The sequence below is a fragment of the Drosophila willistoni genome (assembly GCF_018902025.1).
Source record: "Drosophila willistoni isolate 14030-0811.24 chromosome 2R unlocalized genomic scaffold, UCI_dwil_1.1 Seg167, whole genome shotgun sequence".
In the NCBI taxonomy this organism is placed as follows: domain Eukaryota; kingdom Metazoa; phylum Arthropoda; class Insecta; order Diptera; family Drosophilidae; genus Drosophila; species Drosophila willistoni.
The window spans coordinates 2,720,367-2,741,780 of NW_025814050.1; the positions used below are offsets into that span (position 1 = coordinate 2,720,367).

Genomic DNA, 21,414 nt, shown 5'->3' on the forward strand with positions numbered 1-21,414 from the left:
ATTTTCCTATCTGAAAAAAGCATAGAAAAGAAATGAAAATCAAAGTTCTAATCATTTCTCCCTTAATCGAATTAAAAATGTTGTCCCCAATTTTCTCTGCATTTAAAGTACATTATAGATTTTTACAACTTATGTTTTAAACGTTTATGCTAAAATACCCTTTTAACTCAAGTTTCTACTTATATTAATTGTGTAATACCCTACTAAGTAGAATATATAATCTATTAATTTAATGATAATTAAGAGATCAAAAGTCATTTATAGGTGCAAATTATATATTATCACAATGTTGCAGAAATGTCGAAAAAAGGAAAATAGTAAAATTAGTTTTCTTAAAGCGCTAAAACTTTTTTTTTCATAAGAACAAAATAGCAATGAAGCTATTTTTAACATAGCTGACTAATAAAATTTACTCTTTATTTGGAGATGCTTATATTCTATAAGTTGGCCCAATCCAAATCCAATTTATATACTCTTATCGAGAAAGTATAATACAATATCCTCTACCTGTTTGACATCGGAAAAATAAAACAAGAGTTCTTGCGGATTCATATAGAATTCTAAGAGCTAGGCATACTACGTTTAGTTAATTAATGTACAATGAAATTGACCAGCATTAGCAATCAACTGATTCTATTAAAATGTTCTGTTATGTATTCTGTTTTTTATCCTCTAAGTTCAGTTATTGCTAGTTTGCAAGATTATTTTCACTAATCCCTTGCAAATAACTTAATAATTTCAACACCAACTTCCTGGTAATACAATTGAAACTTTTTTTGGCTAGTGCACAAGTTGTTTAATGAATTGCCTAAGTGGAAAGTCTTCGAAGGAGACGAAGAAGGGAAAAGGACACAAGCCTTGCCTTTTTAAGGTGTACTCAGGTTTCGTGTAACAGGAAAGATGAGATGAATTGAGTCCAAGTCCAAGTCGAGTCGAGTCGAGGAAGAAGCAGCCTCAAGGCAAGCATTTATTTCACCCTCAGGGCAAGGAAGAAGCAATTAATCATTTTAATTAATAGGACAGGTGTGTGCCACAGGTTGTTGTTGCTGTCCCCATACTCATCTTTCGCTGTTTCTGTCCCTTTCATTTTCTATCTGTGTCTGCTTCTCTCTTACTTACACACGGTTACTTTATCGTTTCAGGCGCGCCATCTTGGGCAATGCAGACGTGACTGGCGTTAGTCCTTTCTCCTTGTCTCAGTTGCTGCAGCATGATTATTGGGGCACAGAGCTCACGGATAGTGGCTCCCATGGCTCCTGGCGTCCATTGTGTGTCCTGAGTTTCCGCCTCAATTTCCTTTTGGGTGGCGGCTATCACCTGATCAATGTTCTCCTCCATTGTCTGGCTACGCTGCTGGTGGTGTTGGTGGCCAGGACATTGTTGCCCACTCGAAGCGGCATACTTGCCACTGGTCTTGTCTTTGCGAGTCATCCCATCCATACGGAAGCAGTAGCGGGCCTTGTGGGACGAGCCGATCTGGCTGCCTGTGTGTGTTATCTACTCACCTACCTGGCTTATCGACGGCACATGCAGAAGCGAGATGCCCGGTCATTGGTCTTAACTTTGCTCTTGGCCATGATGGGTTTGCTGTGCAAGGAGACGGCCATAACGGCACTTCTCCTTTGTGGAATGTGCGATGTGTTGATGGCACGCAAATATGAAGATAAGGTAAGTGACAATAACTTTAAGTCATAGATATTAACTTTTTACGTAGCAATGTCTTAAAAATGTATGATGCTTTGAAATAATGGTTCTTGATGTTTTAAATTTATTAATACGGTAGATCCATCTATGTATGCATATGTTATGTCCTACTTGAGGTCAAGATCATTATACAGTAAATGTGTGAGCCGACGTTTCAGGCTTGACTTATTAGGTTTAAAAAACTACGAAGTTGAGTATCGGAGCAAAATCCAGATGTCCACTTCTTGCTTTTAGTATTAAAGAATTTTCAGGAACTTGTTGAAGTTAAATTAAAGTTATTGGAATCGTTGTGGTTGTTTAGAACCCTAGATACCATGTGTATACTGCTAAGTTTGTAAAAAGAGATCTTTTTGGAAATGGAAATACCTCAAAACATTTAAAACCAATCTGCACTCTACTCTCACAACAAGAAATTTTCAGAGGCAATTATTCCGCAAAAAAAATAATAGATGACTTTGTCTCCCCATTTTCACTTTATTTATATTTCTCAAATTAAAACTCATGGCAATTTGAAAAATGAATTCACAAGAGTGGTCGCGGGCATAGAGAATGTTGCATTTGGGACGATCCGTTCCAAAGTAGCGATTGAGCTAGAAAGTTTTTTAACTCGCTGGTAACTGTGATTTTTGGCCAATATGTTTTTTATACCCTTGTAAAAAGGGTATATTAATTTTGGTCAGAAGTGTGCAACGCATAGAAGGAAGCATCTCCGACCATATAAAGTATATATATTCTTGATCAGCACGACGAGACGAGTTCAAATAGCCATGTCCGTCCGTCCGTCCGTCCGTCCGTCCGTCCGTCCGTCCGTCCGTCCGTCTGTCCGTCTGTCCGTCCGTCTGGATCAACGCAAACTCCTCCTAGACCGTTAGAGCTACAGAGCTGAAATTTTGCATGTAGGCTTGTATATACTGCAGGCGTTGTATATCTCGGATTCAGCCGGATCGGACCACTATATCATATAGCTCCCATACAAACGCCAAAGTCACGAACAGTGACTTTTCTCAATAACTTCGTTATTTTCTAAGCTATGATCATGAAATTTAATATTGTTGAGTTAATTACACATCTAAACGACTGTGCCAAATTTGATCAAGATCGGGTGACTATATCATATAGCTCCCATAGGAACGATCGGTCGAAAACAGTGACTTTTGTCAATAACTTCGTTACTTTTGAAGCAATTGTCATAAAAATTTATATATCTCAGTTTAGCATAACTATTAATGACTTTGCCAAATTTAATTAAGATCGGGTAACTATATCATATAGCTCCCATAGGAACAATCGGTGGTGAACAGTGACTTTGATCAATATGTTCGTTATTTCCTAAGCCGTTCTTTCGCAGACATTAGACCTTTTACACAAAAAACTTGCAAGGGTATACAAACTTTGACGCGGTCAAAGTTAGCCCCGTCCCTCTGGTTTTAATGTTTATTAGGTTAGGGATCCGTTTTTTAACAAACGTATAATTATAATTTACTCGTTGCTTGCAGATTTATGTTAGATTTTAATAAATGAAGTTCATGGTATATAATTATAATATTGTTGTCAAAAAAATAATATGCAGTTATTATACCGATTCAAAAAACTAAACAAATACAGTTGTTTAATTTTGTTAGCATATCGAAAAAAATGATATGATTAAACGGTTATATTTTAAATCATTAATTAGATAGGTCTGGTGTCTCTTCTTCTGCCATTGAGCAAAATAAATTCTCATATTATGAACAAGCTTCAAATGAAAAATTTTCAATATTTGCATTTTGACATTTTGGCCCAAAGCTCGGGTATGGACGGATATATGAGCTAGACGTCTTCCCAACATTTGTAGCCAGTTAAATTGCAAAAAGAGTATATTAATTTTGGTCAGAACGCATAGATGGAAGCATTTCTGACCATATAAAGTATATATATTCTTGATAAGCACGACGAGTTCAAATAGCCATGTCCGTCTGTCCGTCCGTCTGGATCAGCGCAAACTCCTCATAGACCATTAGAGCTACAGAGCTGAAATTTTGCATGTAGGCTTGTATATACTGCAGGGGTTGTATATCTCGGATTCAACCGGATCAGACCACTATATCATATAGATCCCATACAAACGGCAAAGTCACGAACAGTGACTTTTCTCAATAACTTCGTTATTTCCTATGCTAAGATTGAAGGAAAAAAAAATATAAAAATATTTCATACGGCCATATTGGAAAAGTCATTTAATATTTTGCTTCTAGTGTTGCTGTTCTATTTAAATTATTAAACAACTTTTCAAATATTCAAATACAGCTTTTTAAATTTATCTAAATTTATTGTACGAACTTAAATTATTTTCTAATTTTACTAATTTTTTCTTTTTGTTCCTCGTTTATCTTTGCCATTTTGCAGCATCGCTTGCGGTCATTAAGTATCCTAAGCATTTCTTTGGCTTCCTTCCTGTACTGTCGCCTCAATGTTCTGCCACGACCTGGCACTGCTTTTGCCTCGGCTGATAATCCCACAGCCCATGAACCTTGCTGGTGGTCACGTACCCTGACATTTTTCCATCTCCCTGTAGTTAATTTCCAACTACTTCTATGGCCGCAACGACTAAGTTTCGATTGGGGCATGGATGCCGTAGTACGCATACGAAGTCTGTGGGATGCTCGGAACTTGCTCACCATTGGCTTCTATGCTACTCTAATGACAATCATCTGGAAGAGCCTTAAACTGGAAGCCTCGACGAGAATGGATTACATGGCCATGGCCGATATAAGTTTGCCATTGCTGAAGCGATTGGGTGGACATAGTTGCCTGGGCTGGCAAGGACATAGCTGTTCATGTCACTATCAGCTTGATCTATATAGATATAGCAGCAATCAGCGATTGGCAAAGGAAGCTACCAAGCCGAATGATTCCCCCTCTTCCGTCACTTTGCCTTCGTTGGCTCCATTGGTGGCCCTGTCGTTTCTCGTGCTGCCATTTCTGCCTGCCACCAATATGTTATTCTATGTGGGATTTGTGGTCGCCGAGCGTCTTTTATATCTGCCCAGTGTTGGTTATTGCCTCATCTTTGGCTATGGTTTTGGCCAGCTTTGGCAAAGAAAACACTTTGACTGTGGGAAAATTCTACTTCTCTGTTGCCTAAGCATAATTGTAGGTGCCTTCAGTCTACGCACAATTCAACGAAACTCCGATTGGCGAAACGAAGAGGAACTTTATCGCAGCGCCATTCATATTAATCCACCCAAAGGTTGGTAAATAGTTTGAAAAAACATCAAATATACAATTGAGATTATATAGAAATATCATATCGTTGCAGCTTTGGGCAATTTGGGCAGCATTCTTAGCTCTCAAGGACGTTATGATGAGGCCAAATTGGTTCTAGAAGCGGCCATTCGACATCGTTCCACTATGGCAGATGCCCACTTTAATCTGTGAGTAAACGATCCTTAGCTAGAAGCCCTTTTTTTCCTTTGAAACGATGGGTCAAAATGGTGGCGAAAATGTTGCCCGCCTTTCTGGCGCGTTTTTTGCTGTCGAACATGAAACCTGAATGCTTAAAATGATGTCAGTTTTTGTGCGAGTGTTTTTTTTTTTCCTTCTCGTCTTCTTTTTTTTTATAGCTTGCAGCCTTTTCAAAATTCAAAAGCTCAAAGTGAATGGCTGGGCGCGACCTTGGGGCGTTTCGGTGATGGTGGTAAAGGGGTCTTAATGCCAAATGGCAGCTGCTGCTGCTGTTGCTGCTTCACTTTTGTGGGCAAAAACGTTCAGACAACATCGAAGAAGCAGGAGGCGGAGTAGCAAAAGCAGCAAAAACAAAAAAATAGGTGGGGGAAACCCAACGCGCATACAAATCAACTTTAGCTCTCAGGCTGCTTCTATAACGGTGTCCTGGGCACATGTTTTGCATCTTTTTCGATGGCAATTTGCATGCACTCGGCACCCATCAACAGCAAATAGCTTCTGGATGCTATTTTCTCTTTCTCATTCGCTTTCCCTTTGCATTTGCCTTAGCCTGTTTCCTTTTTCTCATGCAACTCCCATTTCTCCACTCTCCTCCTGCGATAGAAAGCACTCTTTGAAACAATATTGCAGAAATGAATGAATCATTTGAACTACATACTTGCGCTTCAGTCGTCTAATCCCCTCCAGATATGCTTGTTAATTAGGGCATAATAAAACCTAAGACTATGAATGACACAGCCCTCAGGTGTTTCACATATGTATGTACCTTGTCTTTAATAGAAAATTCATGCACAGAATATTGCAAGCAATACAGGGAATCAAGAAAATCGATAAAACAAAAATATGGTTTCAATTTTTTAAAAAGTCAACTTAAGCCAACAGTCATTTTGCGGTGTACCTAATAGTCATTGTTTTAAAGCTTAAAAAAAACTAGCTTTATATATGCCAAATTTTATTATTATTTTTTTTCGGAAAAAAAACACAAAAATTACAATTATTGCTTAGTTCTTAATTCTTTCAAATTATCTCTTCAAGAATAATGATTATCTCTTTCCATTTTTTAGTACCGGGTCATGATGCACGGTACATACATATTTTAAATTTTCTTGAATTATTGGGATAAGAAGACTTTGTCAACTTCTATGAATAATTTTGAAAGACTTTAAACAAAAAGTTTGCCAAAAAATTTAAATGAAAAATAATATTTCATAATGTTACACATTTCATAAATCTTTCAAATTCCTAAGCTTTTATTTTCGCTTTTTATACCCTTGCAAAAAGGGTATATTAATTTTGGTCAGAAGTGTGCAACGCATAGAAGGAAGCATTTCCGACCATATAAAGTATATATATTCTTGATCAGCACGACGAGACGAGTTCAAATAGCCATGTCCGTCCGTCCGTCCGTCCGTCTGGATCAACGCAAACTCCTCCTAGACCGTTAAAGCTACAGAGCTGAAATTTTGCATGTAGGCTTGTATATACTGCAGGCGTTGTATATCTCGGATTCAGCCGGATCGGATCACTATATCATATAGCTCCCATACAAATGGCAAAGTCACAAACAGTGACTTTTCTTAATAACTTCGTTATTTTCTGAGCTATTGCCATGAAATTTAATATTGGTGAGTTAATTTTACATATAAACGACTATGTCAAATTTGATCAAGATCGGGTGACTATACCATATAGCTCCCATAGGAACAATTTTTCGAAAACAGTGACTTTTGTCAATAACTTCGTTACTTTTGACGCGATTGCTTTCAAATTAAACATTTGTTAGTTTAATATATCTGTTAATGACTGTGCAAAATTTGATAAGGTTCGGGTAACTATATCATATAGCTCCCATAGGAACGATCGGTGGACAACAGTGACTTTGATCAATATCTTCGTTATTTCCTATGCTAAGATTGTAGGCCGTTCTTTCGGAAACATTAGCCTTTTTAGCTTAAACGTTTTTCCAATTTGATGGCTATAGGTAAGGAAAGAGTTACCAAAAAAATTGCAAGGGTATACAAACTTTGACGCGGTCGAAGTTAGCCCCGGCCCTCTGGTTTTAATTTTAATTGCAATGCTTTATAAAAAATGTAACACATAAATGCTTTTAATGCATTTTTTTTGCTCAATATGTCAGGAAATATTTACATTAAAATTAATAAATTCATAATCGTATAATCCTCTCTCTATGTATTTATAGACGCAAAAAAATTCAGGAAAAAAAGTCAACGGTCAACTGAATTATACATATATAATACAGCTTCCGTATAGAAATAGGATCCATTGAATGCTGTTTGTTTTTAATGTTTGACTGCTTTCTTGTTTTTTTTTCTGACATACTTACTTATTCAATTCCCCTCTTGCCCATTCTTCGCAAATGAAGGTCTCTAAACGAAGGCAATTTAGCAGCGGGCGGAAATATATGATTACACCATTCATGAATGGAGGTAGCCAAGCTTCAACTTCAGTTTCCAACTACCCATTGTGACCGCTGAGGGTCCCTCCTGCCCCTCAGCATCAGCCCAGCAAACGGCAGAGTTCTGTGGGCGCGCAATTATTTGTATAGGGCGGGATGTGCACAGCTGTCCCTGTATCCCCTATGCCATGGTGTCCCTTCAGCTGCTTCAGTTATGTTTTTCTTTTGTTGTGCGAGAAGCAAAAGAAAGGGGAAAAAAAGATGGACGAAAAGTTGGCAAGCAAAACGAAAAGGGGATTTTCCTACAATTTGCCAAAGAAGCAAAGCGAAAGGATTTCTTCATCTGTATATGGTACGTACGTATACGTCTTCTCTTACTCTCTCTCCTACTCACTCATTTTCATTTTTTTGGAGCGTAAAGCCTATTATGTCAAACACAATAATCAACAACAAGCAGGGCGACAACAACAACGACAATGACAACCGAGCGTATGAGCATTGGCTTTGGCAACACAAGAAGAAGTGCGCCGGGCTAGGCGAGTTTCAACCAGTCCAGGCCAGGGCAGGGCAGGCCAAGCCGAGCCAAAAGAATGGCCAGCTATTGAAAATGACAAGCTGCATATTCAGAACTGGAAAAAAGACTCCTGACTTTCATGCACATTTACACCGTGGAATAAATGACTAAAAATTGCAGTCAAAATGCAATATCATTAGTTACATTTTTCAAAACTGCATTTACTTAAATGTTAATTCCAAAACATCAAATTTTTCTTCTTCCGCAATAACTTTTTAAAAAAGTAAAGTAGAATGTTAAGAATACATTTATCATTCTATTTTACCAAATAGTTAAACACTTCTTCAAAACTTTCGAGTATCAGTTCACAAGTTCCAAACATAACAAACTAATCTTAATTCTAATAATTAAAAATATCTCATTGGACTTGGAATTCAATTAACTTTTATTTGTTTTAAGATATCAGTATTCTTTGAAAATTTCTAAGAAACATTTTTAGGTGACCAGAGCTAGAGTTCAAGGCTAGGAAAGAAGGCCAAACTTCGTCATAGCATTTAGTTGTTTTTCTCTCTTTAAGCTGGAATTGAAAGCTAATTCCGCAAAACAATTTCTGTCTTTGTTTGATCCTTGTCTTATCAATAAGATTTCATATTCACCATTGATTAAAGTGGTTATTTCTTAGCATCTTAATTGTTCTTATGAAATTTCTACTTAAAATTGTCATAATTTCACCCATAGTGCATTAGAAGGCGGGGGAAAAAGAAGTGTTCACCACTGTGAGTCTTGTATGTGTGCAGGAATCGTTAAGCGTTGGCATGTAGGTCGTATGTTTGCGCTTCTCTCGTAATGCAACTCCTTTCATATACCCAAGTCCAGGCCCAAAAACCAATCCCGATCCCAGGGGGTGCTCAGTTGGCGGTCGCCGTTAGCATGGATGCAACGAGAGTAAATTGCACTATGACTAACCAAAGCTACTGATGCTGGTGCTGGCATACTTGTGTGTTTGTTGTCCAAAGTTGAAAGTGGAAGAAACCAATGTCATTGGCCTCAGATAAGGGACATGAAAGGGTTCGAGGATTTGGGAGTTAGACGGAGATAGAGGAGAATAAGGCCGCCGCCGCCGCCGCCGCCGCCGCCGACGCCCAGCGGATGCCAAAATGTCATGCATCAGCATTTTTATATATGTACATATATATTGTATGGTATATTGTATATTGAACATATTCTTGAAATGCAGCAGAAAAATGTCAATTGTTGTTGTTGCAGTGCTACTATCATTTCGATTTGTCTTACTGTTATTTTATGTAGACAATTGGAATTTACTTCTTCCATTAAAGAATCCAATTTTCAAATACCAACTCAAACTTAACTTTTAATCTTAGAAGAAAAAACAAAAAAAAAGTAGCAATACTAAAGTAAAAATGGAAATCTGTCGACAACTTAGATAAAATTTCATTTAATGTCATTGACATGAAAGGGTAACTGGGCGGGAGAGGTGTACAATAGAACGAAGTTCATAACTTGCTAGGGCTTCACGCCTTTCACGGCAAGTTATTAAAATGGCTCAAAGTGATACCCGAGACGATGCAGTAGGCGAAGCAGATTCCCCGGCCCATGAAGGAAAGAAAGGGTCTGTGCTGAAGGAAGCCAAGGTAAAGATTTTCATTTTCAACCGTTATGAAGTTTTTCCGCTTCTCTCTGGGTTTTGCTTTTATGTCTTTGTCTGCAGCTTATCGAAAAGTTAGCATGATTCAAAGTCGAGATAAATATTATACCTTTCAATGTGCTTTTCACTTTAAAGTACAGGTAAGAAAGTCGTCAGTTTCAATTCCAAAATCAGTGTCACCTACTTACTCCCATCCTTTGCCCCAAATCGAAGAGAAAACAAAATCCAAGCTCAAATATATCGCGGATAAGCAGCTGTTTATATATATTATTTACTCGTAAGCCATCAATAGACATAGTCTCCAATCTACTACCCAACCAGTCGCCCGTGTCACGGCTGCCGCTGGTCTAGTCAACTGTCAATGGATTTATTGTGTGCCTCATGGCTGATGTTGCTCTGATTCTGATTTTTAGCTGCAAAATGCCACAGCCAAAGGATGAATTGTTGTTTGCGGAGAGAAGAGCTTAAAGTGTGGGTGGCTGCTACGAGACCGACTAACTGGAAGTGGGGGTGGAAATGGGAGTTATACGAGTAGGAGGGAGGTGAGGAAGTCAAAGTAACAGGCAACCAAACACCAAAACCGAAAAATCACTGAACTGTATAATTCGATTTCTGTTTTTCACTCTCCTCTCTATCCCAACTCTCTTCTAGTTTTCCACTCTGTTTTCCGTTTGCGTTGTTGTTTGCTTACCTGCCACACAACCAAAAAAATAGAAAACCCAAAAAAAAGTAATACCAGATAGAGGAAACAAAAAACATCTATACAAAATAGAACAACATTCAGTTATATACATATATATTTGTATATGTATATAAAAAGAGGAAGGGAATAGAATAGTATAGAATAGAATACTCAATATTCAGTTGAGCAAATCCATCCGCTGTTCGAATGCAATTCGTATGCATTCACTTGGCTCTTTTGGTCTTCTTTTTTGTTGTTTTTTTTTTTTTTTTTGTAGGGGGGAGGGGTGTTTTGCATACAAATGTTTTGCATGAAACAAGCGTGCAAAGAAATGCTATGGGGAATTTTTTACAGGAGGCAAACAACAACCACAACAGCAACAACAACAAAAAAAAATTTAAACAAATTCAAAATCCTGCGGGTTCTCTGCCTTTCTGGCTAGCTAACTGACTGACTGACTGACTGACTGTCTGGCCTGTTCTGCCTGGCGAGTGTGGATTAAAAAGTTTCAATTGAATATTGCATATTTTTGGGATCCCATGCGATTGCTGGCGAAATATTAGAATGGACAAAGTCGTCAATAATTGAACGTTTGAAATTTATTTAAATATCCAAAAAAAAAGGGCCGTTAATGCTGACTTTATTACATATATTCATAAATATTGCATATACGAGACTTTGTTCATGCTGGGTAATATTTGAAGTAGTGCTATTTATTAAATTAAATAAATAGTAAATTTAAGCTTAAATAATCAAAATTGGGAAGAAAAATGTTTCGTAGAGCTTTTCCACTTAAGAAATTATATCAATACATCATCTCTATAGACTTAGACCTTAAATTCTATGAAAATTAGACCCAGTGTGCTCTCATTCCGTTATTGCTTCAGCATTCAAAACCCCTGAAATTCATTTCTTTCAGTGTATGATATTTTTATTTGAAAATCTCATTTTTGTTGTTGCTGTTGGTTGAATGTTGTGCAATCTGTGCTTAGGTTTACTTTGCACTGTTCTGTGACGCTTACAATTCTTTTGCAGAAACAAAATAAAATGTGCTGCCTCTTTATTTTAAAAACACTTATTCATGCATACGAACGTTTTGTGTTGATGTTTGAAAACAAAAGAAGAACAACAAGAGCAGTATACAACAGCAGACTAACTCTGAGCCAGACATTCTCTCATGTATGAATAAAAAGAGCCGAACGACAATGATATACCCCGGACCAAAGCGGAAACCAGAGGCAGGCGGAGAAGGGGGGGGATGCTGAACCTAGCATAGTTTGCATTGCATTGATATTTTTATTTTGTTTATCCATCGCCAACATACAACATTTAGTTCAGCCTTTGTGATGACACTGTGTGATCCACTTGGTTTCTTGTCCAAGAAAACAAGAAAAAAAAAAATAGCAATTCACTATATTTAGAATAAAACTTAATTTCATAGCATGCATCTTACCATCATAGTCCTGGTACATAGTTCTCTGTTAATTAAATGAAGAACAACACACAGCTTTTCAAAAGAAAATAAAGAAACTAACAGAAAATGAGCGAAAAATACTTGAAGGTCAACATTTTGCAAGTATTTTTTGAGCTTGCTTCAGTGCAATTAGGGTCAGTGGCGGTCGTGGTGGTGGCTAACAAAGAGTAAAAGAGAAAGAGAGAAACCTCAGCAAAGCGTAGGCAAAGTTAATTTACTCGCCAACACTCTTTTGGCCCAAGTGCGAGACCAGTCCAGTGCAGTCCAGTCCCTTGGGTTTAAATAACTGGTATGGCAGCTGCAGTTTCAGCTTCAGCAAAAGCAAAAGCATCAGCTTTTCATTCCATTTTCTTGCTCTTCTCTTGCATTTTTAACAAACAATTTTTGCTTTATGATTTTAGAAGGGACTTTTTCAAAGTTTATTTCTTTGGAAATTTCAATAAGAATCTTTTTATAGTATTTAAGAGAGAATAATAAAATTGAAAGGTGTAGGGCTTATAGGAAAGTAAAAATAGCTTGCAAGTGATTTTAAATTTTTATGCTACACGTCCTAGATGAAAATGTTTACCTTTGGTTTACAAAAATGAGTGTCGAATTTTCCTTTTGCATGTAAGAAAAGGCAATCTATGAGTTGTCCTAAAAAAATAGCATTCATAATTGAAAATTGTTAAACATTTCCATTTAATGACTTTTAAAACTTTTCACATTTACGTATTAAAGCAAATAGGAAATGTTGGCAAATTCTTAAAATCAATTGACATTTCAAACCTTATTACCAAATTGCCTATATAGCTATTTTAACAATAACCAATTGCAAATCAACGCTAAAACTAGTTGAAAACTTAATATTTTTAACTAAGTTTATATACAGGCCTTTGAATGTTCCATGTTCTAATTTTTTTTTTTACAAATTTCACATCACAAGTATTTAATTAGGTTACTTAAATAATAAGCTTATATATAAAGAATTTCAGCAAATTCAAGCCAACTAAAAAATTCATCACTTTAGAGTACTTTATTAAGCTTTTAATACTGTTGCCTACTTTCAGGGGTATAGTGCATCAACAGCAACAAAATTTTACAGCTGCTCTTCCCTGCTATCGTCGTGCTATACAATTAAGACCACAACTTGCTGCGGCCTATTTAAATCTGGCTGCATCTCTCCAGGCACTGGGCCAACATCAAGAAGCCATCTCTGTACTTCAAATGGGAATACGCCTGCCAGGACATGCTGTACGTGATAGATTGGGCCATGAAAAGGCAAGACGCAGTGCTTCCCTTCAGCTAAGTCTGCTATATACAAAAGAAAATCAGTCTCAACTGGCCATCAAGATTCTCAACGAAGGATTAACTAAATTTAAGGATATGCCAAAGGAAGAAAGAGCCAGCTTTCATTTAAAATTGGGAGAAATCTATGTGGAGCTTGGCCAATGGCAGCAAGCACAAGTTGAGCAAAGATTAGCCATGGAGGCGCAGCCAAGGCATGGAGCTACCTATACAACCTTTGGCCAAACGCTGGCTAAGAATGTAAGTAATAAATAAATTCTCTACAATGGATCGATTAATGTTGGCTTATCAATTTACAGAGCAGTCGCTATGGAGAGGCCGAATTGTGGTTCAAACGAGCCATTCAATTGTCTCCTTTGGAGCCCAGTGTCCATCATCATTATGGTAAGTGAAAGCCAACTTGATAATGCGAAATATTTGCAATACTCCTCAATACTCTTTATGCAGCTGACTTTCTGGAACAACAGGAACGTCATCGGGAGTCCCTCACCCAGCGCTTAAATGCCGTTGCCTTGGCACCCAATAACTATGTGCTTCATGCTGCCGTTGCGGATGCAATGCGTCTACTTAAACGTTTACCCGAAGCGGAATTGTGGTATCGTAAAGCGGTTAATCTACAACCCCGTGCTGCCCATGCACATGCCAACCTAGGGGCAATTTTACAAATGCGTGGCCAACAGCAACAGGCTGTCGATTGCTATCGAATGGCTCTAAAATTGCAGCCAGGACACGCCATTAGTCGAGCTAATTTGGCCAAAATGAATGTGAACATTGATACCAATACGTAGCAATGGAATTTAGGGGAAAGCACTATAATGTACATATAAATTCGAGTAGATAGAAATAACGAAAAACATAAAAATAAAATAGGAACAGACACATGAGATAAAATACCTTGTATATTTTGAAAATATTAACAAATAAATGATGAAATTTAATCAAATGAGGACTTATCTTTTAAATGTTAAACTCATAGGGTAAGTAAATTTATAACACCAAAAATTCAAAGCATTAGAAAAAGACAATTTAAAAAAAAAATGAGAATTTTTCTCTCTACAAACCTCAACTAATTAATCTTCTTCTTTGCTGAAAACATTTTAAAATTCTAAAAGTTATAGGCCATTTCATTAGAGTCACACAAAAAATCTAAATTTAATGATAACAATTAGCCAGAAAGGCAACTTTTGTTCTGGTTAATGTGAAAATGCCAATCTGTTGCTATTACATAGTCATTGAAGCATTTTCTCCAAACAAACTAACCCAAAAACAAACTCCATAACAAATTATATCCATATCAAAGTCTTTTACATTTCATCTTTGCCAAAAAACCAGGTGACGACCCAAAAAGCTCAGACAAAGAGCACGGCCAGAAACCAGACAAACGTACATACATACATACAAAGAATCAGGCAGACAGTCAGTCGGTCGCACGGTTGCTGATGTGATAATATCAAGTGGCTTTGGCACAAAAAACCATCAAAAAGGAGCCCAAAAACCACAGCAACACACACACACCAACACAGAAAGAACGAAAGAGACAAATATAGACAGACACCTGACAAAACTTCATGCGAGAAATAGTGCTTACTAAGCATTAAATTATAATTAAATTTTAAACAATGAAACCCGAGAACCTGAAGGACAAGGACAGGGACAGGCGCGACGACTACTCATACCACTCGGCATAAGGGAGCCAGCCTGCGCTCTTAATCACAAACATGCGCAGCCACTTCAAAAACGCTGCTGCCCGCTGCTTCCCCGGCCCTTTCCCCTCTCCCCGCAAATCCCATTTGGTTGGTTTCCATCTCACCTCAACTCAACTCTCATGCCATAGTCGTCCTCGTAGTCGTCGTCGTCGTCGGCATCATCATATCAATGTGGAAAATGGTATTTGGCTGTGCGACTGAGCTGAATCTCATGGTTTTGGGGAGTCTGGGTTTTTGACTGGCTAAGCATATGCGCATAAAAATTAACATAGACACCCGAGTATTTAATTAAAATTCCATCAGCACACACACACACACACACAGGCAAAGAGAAGGTATCTCAAATAAGAGATGATAACGTGAATCATATCTAAACTGGAAGTTGTCGTTATGAATTCTAGGTTTTTGTATGATCAAATCAGGCTGATACTTCAATAATTTTATGTTTGCTCCTTCATCTATAACCTATGTACAATGATAATCCTAAAAATTTGTTGGTCATTTGATTTTGAGAACGAACCATTTTGATGAAATAAGAAAGAAGAAGCCTTTCGGTTTTTTGGAATAGATTTCGTTCGATTTTCAACTAAATAGCTTTAGAAAAACCCGACAATCTATATTTTTGTACTTTTATCTTTTGATATTTCCTAAACTAGCACAAATTTATTTTATTTGGATAATAAATTCGCAATCAACACACTAAAATCTAATAGAAAAGTGTATTCTGGTTTTTGGGTCTAGGGTTCGGCTCATATTTGTCGTCGTATTATCAGAAATAATTCACAATTATCCCAATATTAGATTTCTTTCGTGATTTGCAAAACTAATTCTTATTTCTTGTGATGAAAAGTTGTACAATTTTTATAATAAATTGCATTTTTCTCCTATTAAAATCTAATCTAAATATTTTCAAGCTGAACAAGTACATCTCTAGAAATTACGGTCTCAAATATTAGAGGCAACTCAAGCAAGCCGGTGATGATGGGGGATGCCGTTGTGTAGAGCCACCAAAAACCACATGGCACACGCCGCATATGCCACACACGTCCAACGAAATCTGTGAAACGCCTTTGGGCAACTCCATCGCCAGCAACAGAGAGCAGTCCGCCTGAGAGTGCAAACAAAGGGAGTAGCCTCAAAATACACACTCACACACTGACTCGCACCGAAGCACAGAAAAGCAGTAGGTAATATCACAGGAATCCCAATTGGTGGACAGGTGGCAACAGGACACGACACACAGGCAGAGGCAACAAGACAACAGCCGCCGGTTGTCGATGCTGACTGATGAAGTGGCACTTCTCACACTGGGAGCCGACGATGATGATGATAATGATCGTCATGACGATTATGAGCAGAAGTCGAATCGTAATTAAGTTGATGCAAGAATTTAACTGAATTATGCATGGAAAGGGACGGAAAACGAGTGGGAGTCTAAGGGACTGGCTAAATGATTAAATATGGATTTTATGTGGACCTTCACAGGGGACACAAAAGCTAAGGACTCAGTGGTTGACATTTAACAGATTTATGCCAAATGTGGGCGAGCAGATTAGTTTTAACCCAACAAAGCCAACCAAGTGACAGTCGAAAAATGACCCTTTACTCTCATTTTCACGGATGCCCTCAACTACACTTGGAGAAATATCGTTTTTAATTAGCAGTGTATCACTTTTTCACAACGTCCTGCTCATTAACTAGAAATTGTTTGAAATTCACAAATCATTTCTAAAAGATCAAATATTTTCCTATAATTATATATTTTCCTATAAGTTAATAGTTTGCTATAAAATTAAAAAAAATTAAATTTATTTTCTTGGTTTTGATCATTTTATAGTTAGAAAAAAAAACATTTTATACCATTGCAAAAAGGGTATATTAATTTTGGTCAAAAGTGTGCAACGCATAGAAGGAAGCATCGCCGACCATATAAAGTATATATATTCTTGATCAGCATGAGAAGCTGAGTTGATATAGCCATGTCCGTCTGTCCGTCCGTTCGTCCGTCTGTGCGTTTGCGTTTTACTCAGCCGTCTTAAGAGCTATCGGGCTGAAATTTTTTTTCGGGGTTTTTTATTACCCGGGAAAAATAAAGTATGAAAACCATCAGGATCGGACCACTATATCATATAGCTCACGAAGAACTAGAAGAAACATTTTCATAAAAATCGGAGTATGCTATGAAATTTACATATGTGATTGTAAAATAATTGTAAATAGAGAGTAAAATTGTTTTGTTTGTATATTGATGAATTGAGTTGCAGAAATAAATTTTGAACATGTAAAATTATTATTACCAAGGACTGCAAGGGTATAAAAACTTCGGCATATTCGAGTTTAAATGCATTACTTTCATATCCACAATCAAATTAGTTTATAATGGGCAAAAATATATTTTTGAAATTTGAAGAACGGTTTTGGTTAAACTTTTCTGACAAAAGTTCCTATATGATGAATTTGAACAATTGGAGGAAATATAAGTAAAAGCATTGAAGATACCATAGCCATAATTGTACCCGATTGGAGATACTAGACATTTTTAATATGTACCTAATAAACAGGGAGATGGCTCAACCAATATAGATTTAGAATCAAAAAAATTAATTAACGCGTATGTCAAAATGGTCTTTAAAAACTCAAATTATTTAACATCACTCTTCTCAATAAAAAGTCCAATGGCATAACAAAATCATAAAATGTCCTTGTGTAAGTATTGGCATTTCCAAAAAACCAAGTGTAGGTTATTTAGATTTAGATTTGGATTTCAATAAATTGCTATCAGATTGGCATTTACTGAAAAATTAACACATATTGTTTATACATTTGATCGACTCTTGGTGATATCACATCACAGCGTGGCCTAATAAAATAAAAACAGATCCAAGCAACTTTCTGTGGTAGCTTATGGCAAAAAAAATACTAATTTAAAAACAAAAAGTCACTCTGTACAACAGGATAGAATTGGCCCGCCTAACCAAGCATGCAGAACACAAGCAAATGAAAATATGACAATCCTTGACATCCAATTAGTCAAAGATATAATCAATAAAGCTGATAATAACAACTCAGCCGGAGAGGAATATATCAGCTTATACTCCTTTAGAGTTAGCCATTAGGGGGTCATTTTTTACTTGCTAACATTTTCGTAGCTTTAATTAATTTAAATTCGATTATGAGAAAAAAGAGTCCTTTCAGAGAATGATATCAACAGACAAATCTATATATTAAATACCATTTACTTTCGGCATAAACTTAAAAATGCCATCTTTAAAAATTTCAACATATGTAAGCTTATAAATGCTATCTCAAAAAATTTCAACATCATCTTCTCAATTTTTTGCCAAGCAAGTTTCTAATTTCATTAGCTTGCCATTAATGGGTTAAGCCCCAAAGCCTCGACTTGGCTCAATGAGCATTTAATGCGTCAAACTGTTTAAATTTCTATTGGGTTTTTTGTTTCACTTTTATTTTGACTTTTGTTTTGGCCACAGATGTTCTTGTTGTTGTTTTTGTTGCTGTTGCCTTGGATTGGACAGAAAAAGTGATGCTCGGCTTTCAACTTTTTGACCAGACACAGATATAGATACACACATACACCCACACCCACACCCACACCCATACCCATGCCCACACCCACATCACGCAAATGGTCATCCTGTGGAACCATTTATTTTCCACTTTGGCCAAACGACAACAACAAAAAGAGGAACTCAAAATAAAAACTAAAGTATACAAAAAACAGAAAAAAAAGGAAAAACAAAACGAAAAGTTTTTAGTTAGCTTTTGATGAGGGTCAACTCAACCCTCAAACTCAACGACGGGCGGCACTTTTCAAGTGATGCAACCCAATGCCAGAACAGGCCAGGATGGCCCCGGCCAGGAGGATAACGACAGGAAAAAAGGATGACATACAATAGTTTGGACATTGTTTTTGACATGACTTTCTATCAAAAACAAATTTGTCCTTCTTTTGTACACATTATTTTGTGCTCTTTTGGTTGCCACTGCATGAATCAGAAGGACACCTTGGGATTGGGCCAAATGCAATTGACAACTTAATATGGCCACGGTTCGTCTGATTTCGACATTAACAATTAGGAAAACATTAACCAATAAAAAACGTTTAAAAAAATGAAATGTCAAAGGATAAAAAAAATAAACAATTAGCAATCATTTTAAAAGAATCAAAAGATTAACAAAGAAATTAGCATAAACTGGCACATTGGCGAGGATATATATGCATTTTTTTAGTGAGAAGTGTTTTTATTTCATATGCATTTTAATCACATCGAATATCATTCAACTTAATCCTTTTTTACTTTCGAATATGATAATGTGTATACATTTATACTACAATTGTCCGGTAATAAACCTATGTACATTATATACATATATATTGTATATTAGATATACATATGTACCAGGTCACAAGTGATTTGTAAAGGATATTTTTGAAGATAATTGTTGTGTTAGTCTTATTAGTTGAAAGCTTTCTTTAAGTATTTGGAGAATTGATGGATCTGTGTTGCAAAACTGGCATATTGGCATTGGTTCTCTATTTATTAAGAAAAAAATATGAAAATATTAAGGTGAATCCTTGCCAATCATTGAAAGCTTCATGGAGTCTGTAATGAATTAAAGACTGCCCTCATAATATTTTTTCCGGTAGTTCTTTAAATGACCTTTAAGCTATTTCTGACTGTACATTATAATTGTCTTAACGATGTAAGGTGTTTCCTGTCTTGCTGTAATGTCATTTCTCGGGATAGGTTGGTATAATAGTTTCTATCTCAGTAGGTTCTCAATAAATGAAACTGGAATGTGACCTCAATTGGTCAGTTTGTTCTTTATTTGTTGCAATGTAACCCAATATTAATATTTAAAAAATAATATAGTATATACCGTACGAATTAATACTGGTCAAAATTTTTTTTATCAATTCAGCAGAGCATTTAAAGAAATTATTGTTGTCGTTATTGTTATTGAAGTAGATATATAGAGAATAAAATGATCTTTTTGAAAAAATAGGTTTGCATGTGTTATCTTCTATGGTATTAAAAATATCGTCTGTTAAACATTGCATATGGGTAAAAAAACTTGCCGAACGAATAAATAGTGCTCGGAGCTCGTACTTGGAAAACATTGAATACTTCACCTTATTTTATTTTAATATAAAGTTAAGTGCTAGATCGATAACTTCTCTAATGAGATCGTACAAATATTTGTAATGTCAAAGGTTTAAAAAACGGTTTGAATATTTCATTAGCCAAAAATTATGATTTTTTCTTTAATGGGGTTCATATAAAACCAGAGGGCCGAGGCTAACTTCGACCGCGTCAAAGTTTGTATACCCTTGCAACTTTTTTGGTAACTGTTTCCTTTTCTATACCCATCAAAGTGGAAGAACGTTTTATCTAAAAAGTCTGATGTTTGCGAAAGAACGGCCTACAATCTTAGGATAGGAAATAACGAAGATATTGATCAAAGTCACTGTTTTCCACCGATCGTTCCTATGGGAGCTATATGATATAGTTACCCGATCTTTATCGAATTCGGCACAGTCATTAACAGATATATTAAACTAACAAATATTTAATTTGAAAGCAATCGCGTCAAAAGTAACGAAGTTATTGACAAAAGTCACTGTTTTCGAGCGATTGTTCCTATGGGAGCTATATGATATAGTCACCCGATCTTAATCAAATTTGGCATAGTCATTTATATGTGTAATAAACTCACCAATATTAAAGCTCAGAAGCACCAATAGCTCAGAAAATAACGAGGTTATTGGGAAAAGTCACTGTTCGTGATTTTGCCGTTTGTATGGGAGCTATGTGATATAGTGGTCCGATTTGGCTGAATCCAAGATATACAACCTGTGCACTATAAACAAACCTATATGCAATTTCAGCCCTGTAGCTCTTAGGGTCTAGGAGGAGTTTGCGCTGATCCAGACGGACGGACAGACGGACAGACAGACTTCGGACAGACAGACTTCGGACAGACGGACGGACATGGCTTTTTGAACTCGTCTCGTCGTGCTGATCAAGAATATATATACTTTATATGGTCGGAGATGCTTCCTTCTATGCGTTGCACACTTCTGACCAAAAAAAGGGTATACCCTTTTTGCAAGGGTATAAAAATGGAGAGAGATAACTCATTTACGATTCATAATCTAAATACACTAGCCTTTTTTACAATTTCAATATTAAATTACTTGGGAGTCGAGAAAATCAGAATTAAAGTTCAGAAACACCCAACATGTTAGTTACTTAACCGCGGTTTTATTTTGTTTAGTTGAATTTTGGATGGGATTGAAGGGAAACATTAAGTATATCAAAGTCGGCAAGATAAATAAATTCCTATGAAGTAGTTGAATTTGGTATGTTGAAGTTCAATTAATTTCATTATCAGAACTTTTTAAATAGCCAACTACCGACTGTACGCGTTACAGTATTTGGTTGTGGGTCTTAACCATGGGCACAGTACTTATTTATAGTTGCGATTTTTATCCCTTA

General features: G+C 36.5%; 1 protein-coding gene across 3 annotated transcripts in view; it reads left to right on the forward strand.

Moving 5' to 3' along the window:
* Window positions 1-14,079, forward strand: part of LOC6644327 (protein O-mannosyl-transferase TMTC1) — a 53,944-nt gene extending 39,865 nt beyond the window's left edge. For 2 of the 3 annotated variants that reach the window (XM_002066550.4, XM_047010762.1), the window contains exons 3-8: window positions 1,143-1,668; window positions 4,090-4,933; window positions 5,003-5,117; window positions 12,950-13,427; window positions 13,487-13,571; window positions 13,635-14,079. In XM_002066550.4, the coding sequence (XP_002066586.2) occupies window positions 1,143-1,668; window positions 4,090-4,933; window positions 5,003-5,117; window positions 12,950-13,427; window positions 13,487-13,571; window positions 13,635-13,975 (2,389 nt within the window). In that variant the 3' untranslated portion in view covers window positions 13,976-14,079. Of the gene's footprint in view, window positions 1-1,142; window positions 1,669-4,089; window positions 4,934-4,983; window positions 5,118-12,949; window positions 13,428-13,486; window positions 13,572-13,634 lie in introns of those variants that run through there. The other variant, XM_023176635.1, reaches the window with a different exon arrangement.
* The last annotated feature ends 7,335 nt before the right edge of the window (window positions 14,080-21,414 follow it).